The 9,239-nt window shown below is 44.0% G+C and overlaps 1 protein-coding gene across 1 annotated transcript in view; it reads left to right on the plus strand.

The window, feature by feature from the left end:
- The window catches only part of Map3k19 (mitogen-activated protein kinase kinase kinase 19), a 38,950-nt gene that overhangs the window by 15,387 nt on the left and 14,324 nt on the right, over positions 1-9,239 (plus strand). Inside the window, exons 8-11 of the mRNA XM_050161493.1 lie at positions 2,777-2,867; positions 5,556-5,628; positions 8,266-8,525; positions 9,139-9,156. Coding sequence (XP_050017450.1) covers positions 2,777-2,867; positions 5,556-5,628; positions 8,266-8,525; positions 9,139-9,156 — 442 coding nt within the window. The remainder of the gene's footprint in view (positions 1-2,776; positions 2,868-5,555; positions 5,629-8,265; positions 8,526-9,138; positions 9,157-9,239) is intronic.

Here is a 9,239-nt window from a genome sequence, read left to right on the forward strand (position 1 = left end):
ACCATGAACAAGCCCAGTGAATTCATTGGCTATAAAGACGCATTGTGACTCAAAGGCAACATGGGTGAATCCAGGAAACCTGCATCCTTCAAACACACGGTCTACAGGTAGCTCAGCTAGAGAGTCTCTCTCTCTCTCTCTCTCTTTCTCTCCCAGGAATAATTTTTTTTACTGCTTATATAACCTTGGGATGGGCCTGAGTCTTGGAAGCTTTATGAGCTTCCTGAATCTTAGGAGCTCGCTCCTCCCTGCAGGGGGAACTGTTTCAATTCAGAGGCCATTGCTATACACATACACACTGGAAGTCCTTGGTTCCTTCCTCATTCTGACTATCTTGTGTCTTGAATAAGATTATTAAGCCCACTGCGAGGCCTCCACGTTCATGAACTAATTACCTCCCAGGTTCTGCTTCCCACTATCCTGCTTCGAGAGCTAGGACTCCAACATAAAGTCTTTGTTGAGAGACAGGCATTCTGTCTGTCTGTAATCTGTCATGTATGCGGGTAACACTGAAGGTTCTTGCAGCTTTGCCTGTACTAAATTCTGTGTCATATGGTTCCATTTATTTTAAATAGTTTTTAGTTCTTTCATTAATGTTTTCCTTTCAGTGTAGAAGTTTTTTTATTTTAGCATATTTTTAGCTTCTAATGGTATTTAAATTTGTGAATTAAATGTATTTATGGGGCGTGGAACTCACATACATGCTAACAGTGCACATGGAAGTCAGCAAACAACTTTTTGGGAGACAGCTTCATACCATGTGAGTCCCAGGATCAAATCCAGGTTACCATTCTTGGCAGCAAGTGGCTTTCCCTGCTGAGACATCTCCTTGACACTCCAACAGGGTTTTGAAGAAATCTGTTCACAATCTAAATTCCTAAACTCTATGTTCTCACCACCCTTCTCTTTCTCAGGTTTTAGAATCTTCTGACAGTTGTAGTGCTTTGCAAGTTCACAAAGCTCGAGTGATAGGACTTAGTTATAGGACTGAGACTAAGAAATGCCCTTTGCATTTAGAAACTTATTTTTGAGACAGGTCCCATGCATCCCAACTGGTTTCAAACTCCCTAGGCAGCCAAGAATGACCTTGAAGTAGGAAACCTCTACCTCTACTTACCAAGTACTCAGATTTCAAGCATGTGCCAGCATGCCCAGTTTTATATGGTGCTGGGGACATTGAGCTGTACCCCCAAGCTGACTGTAGAAATTTAAAAGCACAACATCAATTGCAAAAACTTCCAGTACAAGGGCTTATCATCAACAATGACTCTGAGGGATGGCAAGATGCTTCAGAAGGTAAAGATGCTTACCACTGGGGCTGGCGAGCTGGAGAGATGGCTCAGAGGTTGGGAGCACTGGCTGCTCTTCCAGAGGACCCAGGTTCAGTTACCAGTACCCACATGGCAGCTTACAACTGTCTGTAACTACTGTTCCAGGGGATATGACTCCCTCATACAGACATACATGCAGATAAAAGACCAATACATGTAAAATAACATTAAATAAAATCTTTTAAAAAGAAAGAAAGGAAGAAAGAAGAAAGGTGTTTTCCACCAAGCCAGACTACCTGAGTTTAGTCCCTGGGACCCACATGGTGAAAGTAGAAACCGGAACCCCACAAGCTATCTTCCGGTCTCCACATGCTCCCTGTGCCACAGGCATGTGGACTCACAAGTACCCACACAGAAATAAGTTCAATAAAAAATATATCTTAAAACACGATGGCTTCTATCATACTAAGAAAACATTTCCCTTTAAAGAGCTCTAAGTACATTTTTATGAATCAAGTTGACTTTCAAACATAAGGCTTATTTTCTAGAAAGCCAATGGAAGTTTGAGGAGCTACACCTCTGGATCAATCAGATCAGAAGGCAGTCCTGGTGAAAACTGTGATCCATTTTGCTGCCTGCTTCCGCCCAGGGTTCTAGCTGCAGCTTCCACAGGGGCAGGGATTTCTTCTGTAATGCCCCAGGGAAGAGCAGTGAAAATAGACATTGTTCCCCAGGTTGCTTCCCTGTGACTGTGGCTGAAGGATTCTTTCCATTTATCCTTGCAGGTCGAATTCACAGCAGCTTAGCAACTGAGATGCTAAACCCATAAAGTAGAAAGTACCGAGGGTCTCTGTCCTTGCGTTTCAGCTTTGATCTTCAGCTTTCCTTATGCAGTTCACCATATCTGCTCCAAGGAATGAATCTTCCTTGTTGTTTTTGTCCTAAATACTTTATCTAATTAGAAAGAATCTATGGTGTCAAACTTTAGCCTTCAAAAGTCAGCATTCACCCTACAAAAAAAAAAAATAGTATGTTGAATCACTGTTTTGTTTAAATAAAACAAAAACAAAAACAGTGCGTGTGTATGTGTACACACGCATGTGTATGTGTGCATGGACGTGGAGGCCAGAGGTCAGCCTTGATTGTGATTTCTCAGGAGCCTGTCCATCGTGGGTTTTTTTGTTTGTTTGTTTGATCATTGGTTTTTTGGTTTTTTGTTTGTTTGGTTGGCTGTTTTTTTTGGTTTTTGTTTTTCAAGACAGAGTTCCTTGTGTAATAGCCCTCACTGTCCTAGAACTCACTCTGTAGACCAGGCTGGCCTAGAACTCACAGAGATCCACCTGCCTCTGCTGGGATTAAAGACGTGTGTCAGCACGGCCCGGCTAACAACAGGCTTTTAAATGTAGATTCTGGGCCCTGAACTCAGGTCCTCATGCTTGCGTGGTGAGTGTTTTACTGAGCATCTCCCCACAGCCTCACTGAGCTTTCTGTCTGTGATTTTTCAGGACTTTGACCTTGAGGATGACTGCAGCCTGTCCATACTGACTGGGGAAGGAGGAGCTTCCAGGGGTGAAGACTGGTCGTGCAGGACAGAAGGTATTTGTTGTAAGAGCCCGCTGCTCAGCCCCAAAATAATCACACACAAACCATATTATTTGCAATACTGTTTGGCCAATAACTTAAGCATATTTCTGGCTAACTCATATCTTAAATTAACCCATTTCCATTAATCTATGTATCGCCACGAGGCTGTGGCTTCTCCGGTAAAGTTCCAGCATCTGTCTCAGGTGGGAAAACATGGCTTCTCTTTGACCCCTCCTTCTTTCTCCCAGTATCCAGTTTAGTAGTACCTCCCTGTCCTGTGTCGTGTCCCCATCCCATCTCCCCCCAGTTCTGTTCTGCCTTGTGCAAGCCTAAGACAGTTTCTTTTCTAACCAATGTGGTATTCACAGCATACAGAGGGGAATCACACACCAGGTATTCACTTCCATCTATGAGTTAGTCTTAGAGATTGCACTGATTCTTGGGGTTCTCTCAGAATTTCACAAGTGTGTGGTGCAACTCCAAAAACACAGACAACCTGGGCAGGGGTGGCACATGCTTTTAATCTCAGCTCACAAGAGGCAGAGGAAGGTAGATTTCTGTGAGTTCGAGGTCATTTTCATCAACAAGAGCTGGTTCCAGGACAGCTAGAGCTGTTACACAGAGAAACCCTGTCTCGAAAAAGAAAAAGAAAAAGAAAAAGAAAAAGAAAAAGAAAGAAAGAAAGAAAGAAAGAAAGAAAGAGAAAGAAGGAAAGAAAATAAAAAATCAAAACAAAAACAAAACAAAAAATCAACAGACTGAAGATAAAAACTGGTTCTGGAGACACAGCTCACTCAGTAAAGTGCTTGCTTTGCGGGGCCCTGAGTTTGGTCTTCAGAGCCCACATCAAAAGTGCTGGCTGTGGTGGTGTGTGTTTATAACTCCAGTGCCCTAGCCTACCTGGTGAGCTTCTGGTCAGTGAGAGACCCAAAAAAGAACAAACCACAAACAGCCAAGATGGAATGCCTGCGGATGACACTCAGACTTGCCCCTCGCCACACCAGCCACCTACTCCTGCTCTCCCGGAGTTGATCCCACGCCTGCCAAGCCAGCAGGCACAGTCCCTGTCAGTTTTGTTAGTTTTGTTTACGTCACCTTCCACCATTCCTTTCCTCTCAGCAGCTCCCAGCAGCTCCAGGAGTCTATTCATTTCCACATCTGAATACGCTTGCAGCCGGCTGTGCCCTGCTTCCCTGTCCCAAGCAACCTCCTGCCTTCCTTAGACTTGCTTCTCACCTCTCCAGGCTGAGTATACTTCAGCAAATCTGAAAAAAAAAAAAAAAAAAAAAAAAAAAGATTAAAACAAGTGAACCCTGCTTCCCCTTGAAAGAGTCTTGGAGTCAAAGTGCCTTTGATTTTCTTTTCATATAAACAATTTATTTAATATTATTTTATGTGCATTGGAGTGAGGGTGTATGATCCCCTAGAACTGGAATTATAGACAATGTGGTCTGCCATGTGGGTGCTGGGAATTGAACTCAGGTCCTTCGAAAGAGTAGCCAGTGCTCTTAACCCGTAAGCCACCTCTCCAGCCCCAGCCTTTAATTTTCATAAACTTTAAAGCCAAATTCTCGGATGCCCAGCATTGTATTGAAACACTTTTGTGGGGGCAGATTTAACTTATTTATTCTGTTTAACTTGGGGGCAACTTGCTGTTTGAAATGCTGGTTTCTTTTCAAACAGATTTGTAGTGTTTGGGGTTCTCATACAGGCGACGTGAGATTTCTGCTTTATCTCCACAGAACTTTTGAACTTTAATAAGTCAAAAAATCAATGATCTTTCTGACAAAATTTCTCCTCACAGTTGGTCAATTTCAGTTAATATTTCAGTCTGTGAGGTTCGTATCATCAGTTACACTTACAGAAGAAGTTCTTGTCTCCACACAAGGCACTGTTTATTCAGAGACTGTCATTTCCACCTGAAAGATTTAAAATTTTTAAATTACCTTTGAATTGTGTGTACATATATACGTGCACACATACACATATACACGTGTAGATATACACCCACCTCAGCCCTACGTGGAGGTCAAAGGACAACCTGCCAGATCAGTCTTCCCCTTCCACCATGTGGGTCCTGGACATTAAACTCAACTCATCGAGCATGGTGTCAGATTCCTTCCCTCTAAGCCCTCCTATCCTGCATCTGAAAGTTACCATAAAACCAACCTTTTGATATTGTGGCATGACATTGTCATCCCCAAAGTTCACAGTTGACAATAGTGCACTTATAGCTATATGCACACATGCACACACATCCTCATGATATTTTAATCAAGTATATAATTTTGTGTTTGGCCACATTCCCTGATGTCTGTACCTACATAGGGCCATGGGCTGGAGATGGAGTTTACCTGACACAACATGTCGTCCATATGCTGGAGAAAATGGCTAAACTCAATCCCCTAGCCAACATCTATTCTATAACTTTTAAGAGTAGACTTATCCCCGGGTGGTGGTGGCACACGCTTTTAATCCCAGCACTCAGTAGGCAGAGGCAGATGGATCTCTGTGAGTCCAAGGCCATCCTGGTCTACACAGCGAGTTTCAGTACAGACAGAGCTATTACCCAGAGAAACCCTGTCTTGAAACCACCCCACCCCCACCCATGACTTATCTAAATAGACCATGTGTTTTTCCCTCCTCCATGGGCATTTATTGCTTTCTTACTTTTTCTACTCCTGTCATGACTTTTTACAGGTGTTGAGATTTTTGTGACATTTCCACCAGATCCTCCCCAAGAAACAAGTCAAGAAGATTTGAGAGATATCAAGTAAGGAATATCTTCCCAGGTATTGGATTGTAATTTAAGGAGAAAATATGACGGTTGTGTAGCAACGAATAACAAGAGGAGAGGCCAGATAATAAACACACATTATAGGTGTGTGGGCCATATGGTGTCTGTTGTAATGATGGAGCTCAGCTGGTATACTTGCTGTGCAACCATGAGGATCAGAGTTCAAATCCCTAGCATCCATGTAAAAAGCTTGGCATGAGCGTATGTGTGCCTACAGCCTCAGCACTGTGGGAGGCAGTGACAGGAGGATACTGGGGCTTGCTGGCTATCAGTCAAGCTTGAGGTTTGGTGAAAGACCTTATCTTGAGGGAATAAGGCAAGAAAGGTTATAGTGGGACACCCAGTGCCCTCCATTGGTCTCCACAGCAATGCTCTCTGAGGAGTACAACATACACACACACACACACACACACACACACACAAACACACAAACACACTCAGAGACATGCACACACGCTATAGAAACAGGCTTGCCTTAGTTAGGGTTTCTATTGCTATGAGGAGACACTATGAGAACTGCGACTCTTATGAAGGAAAACATTTAATTGGGGCTGACTTACAGTTTAAAGGTTTAGTCCATTATCATGGTGGGTGGCATGCAGGCAGACTTCAGCATGCTGCTGAAGAAGGAGGTGAGAATTTTACCTCTTGATTCATAGACAACAGGAAGTGAATTGCCTCACTGGTAGTGGCTTGGGCATATATGACACCTCAAAGCCCACCTCCACAGTGACACACTTCCTCTAACAAGGCCACACCTAATAGTGTCACTACCTGTAGGTCAAACATTCAAAAGCAGGAGTCTTTTGGAGGCCATACCTAGTCAAACCATCACGAGGCTGAAGGTCTAACTTGGCTCCAGGGCCATGGTATACCTACAGGGCTCCAGAGAAATGGTGTCCCAAATGTGGTTCTGTAGTCCCATGACCAGCACAAGATAATGCTAGTATAGAACACGAGAGTAAACACTGAAAAGTTGTAATTTGATAACACAATCTATATCTATTGATCAGATGATGAAAAATGGAGCCTGTTCTCTGCATGGTTTTGATTCTTTAGTTTTTATTATAGTTGACAAAATTGAATTGGAAGGTTTTAAGGTGGGTCCTTCCTGCTCTAGAACTCAGGAGTCAGAGGTAGGAAGCTGGCTACAAACGTAAGGTCAGTCTGGTTTACATATCAAATTCCAGGCCAGCCAGCCATGTTGGGAAATATCCTTCCCCAGAGAGATGTAAAGAGACCTTCTCTTTACGCGGCCCCAGCCACAAACAAACTAGAGTATCGCTCTGCCAGAGTTCACAGAGTTTACTCACAGAGCACGGGTGAAGGGCTTACCGGAGCATGGGAACCCAAAGCAGCCACACTGGAAAGGCTTCAGATGGTATAGATGTTGGCTTCTCCAGAGCCAGGCGGATAGAGCCCCTCTTCACTTAACCTTCCCCCGAGTTTTTACTCTACACCTCCTGAGATCCCACGCAATTAGGACAGATTTGCACACAAATGGTTGGGAGGATAAGCTGGACTCTCCAGCGAGGCTCCAAGACCCTCCTAGTAAACTGGCTAGAGATAATCTCTTCCAAGCAGTCACAGCCAATTTGATGAAAATGGCAGCTGTTTTGCTTGGAAGATAACTCTACAACAACAGCAAGACTCTGTCTCTCTCAAAGAACCAAACAATGGAGCAGGGGACGCAGTTCGTTGGCAGAGAGCTTCCTAGTATCCAAGCCCTGAGTTTGATACCCAGCTCTGCATAAACCAGATAATGGTGGTACATGCCTGTAATCCCAACACTCGGAAGGTGGAGGCTGGAGGTCTAGAAGTTCAATGTCATTCTTGGCTACATAGCTAGTTTGGATTACAGGAAACCCTGTCTCAAAAAATAAAAAAAAAATAAGAAAAATAACTAACAAAAATAGAAACTGGCTTCCCACGGCAGACAGTTAGGGAGTACAGGGCTGGCTACTTAATACCTTTAAAGACACAAGACAGTGGGCAGCTCCTGGCCCAGCTTTTTGTCTTTGACTTTTGTGTTCCGAGAAACAGGGAGAGTGAACTAGGACTGAATCCAGAGGGCAGGGCTGGCAGGGTCAGGCCAGAGCATGGAGGGGCCTTGTTCTGTTAGGGCTCCACAACTCAGCTCAGCCAGGCTGCTTGGTAACTCACTTTCCAAACTTCCCAACCAAGTCAGACTGGCTATGACCTACAGGTCTGGACGATATGGGGAGTGTACGAGGCAGTTTTCTGTAGCTGGCAAAATATTTAAGATAACAAAGAGGAATTTATTTTGTTTTCAGAAGTTTGTTTCACAGTTGCTTTGGTTTTATGGGTTTTGTGTTTTTTTGTTTGTTTGTTTGTTTTTTTTTTTTGGCTTTTGGCTTTTGGTAAGGCAACCGAGTATCATGGAGGAGAGTTACTTCCTTCATGGTGATCACAAAGAGAGCAGGCCAGTATTAGGGAGTACCAAAACCCCCAAGGGCATTCTCCCAGTGAATTAATTTCTTTATATTAGGCCACCACCTCCAACACCGTCATGTGGTAGGGACCAAACTTTGAATGCAGAGGGACCATCTGAGATCACCAGCAAATGAGTTTTTTCTGTCTCTTGCCTCTCAGTCAGGTGACATCAGGGCATCAGGAGTGGGGACAAGTGTACCCTGTCTCTCCACCAAATGAAGAGGAGATGGGGGGCCTTGCAGTAAGACCTTCCCTTCTGAAGAGGGCAGGAAGTTGTGAGGAGCTCTGTGGTGCAGATGCGACCCTCTTACCACGGAGACCTTGTCTAGACCCAGGAACCGCTAAGTCTGCAGCCAGGGAGGAGGCGCCTCGTGATCTGAAAGTTCAGCGAAGAGAATCTGAAGGCGAGTCGAGCATTTGTCCATGTATTTACTTTTAAAGCTCCCATACAAGAATACATTGTGTGAGCCGGGCGATGGTGGCGCACGCCTTTAATCCCAGCACTCAGGTGGCAGAGGCAGGCGAATCTCTGTGAGTTTGAGACCAGCCTGGTCTACAAGACCTAGTTCCAGGACAGGCTCCAAAGCTACAGAGAAACCCTGTCTCGAAAAACCAAAAATAAAAAAATTAAAAAAAAATAAAAAGAGTACATTGTGTGGCCAGCACAAAGCCTCACCTTCCCCTGCTCCCCGTTTTTCTCATCCCTTCTCCTTCCTATTCGTCCCCCTTTTGCCCTGAACAATTTTACTTCTCTGTTCATACCATATATACATACATGATTTTATGTATCTCTATAAAAATTCTAGAAACCACAAATGAGAGCAACCATATTAGGCTGAGCAGTTAATTAATCCTACCGTGGTGCTGAGGTGATAACTTGGTCAGTAAAGTGCTTGCAAGCACAAGGATCTGAGTTCAGTTCCCCAGAATCAATGTTTAAAAAAAAAGTCAGGCCAGGCGATGGTGGCACACGCCTTTAATCCCAGCACTCGGGAGGCAGAGGCAGGTGGATCTCTGTGAGTTCAAGACCAGCCTGGTCTACAAGAGCTAGTTCCAGGACAGGCTCCAAAGCCACAGAGAAACCCTGTCTCGAAAAACCAAAATAAATAAATAAATAAATAAATAAATAAATA

The sequence above is a fragment of the Alexandromys fortis genome, unplaced genomic scaffold, assembly GCF_014885135.2.
Source record: "Alexandromys fortis isolate MF-2015 unplaced genomic scaffold, M_Fortis_MF-2015_v1.1 scaffold_109, whole genome shotgun sequence".
In the NCBI taxonomy this organism is placed as follows: Eukaryota; Metazoa; Chordata; class Mammalia; order Rodentia; family Cricetidae; genus Alexandromys; species Alexandromys fortis.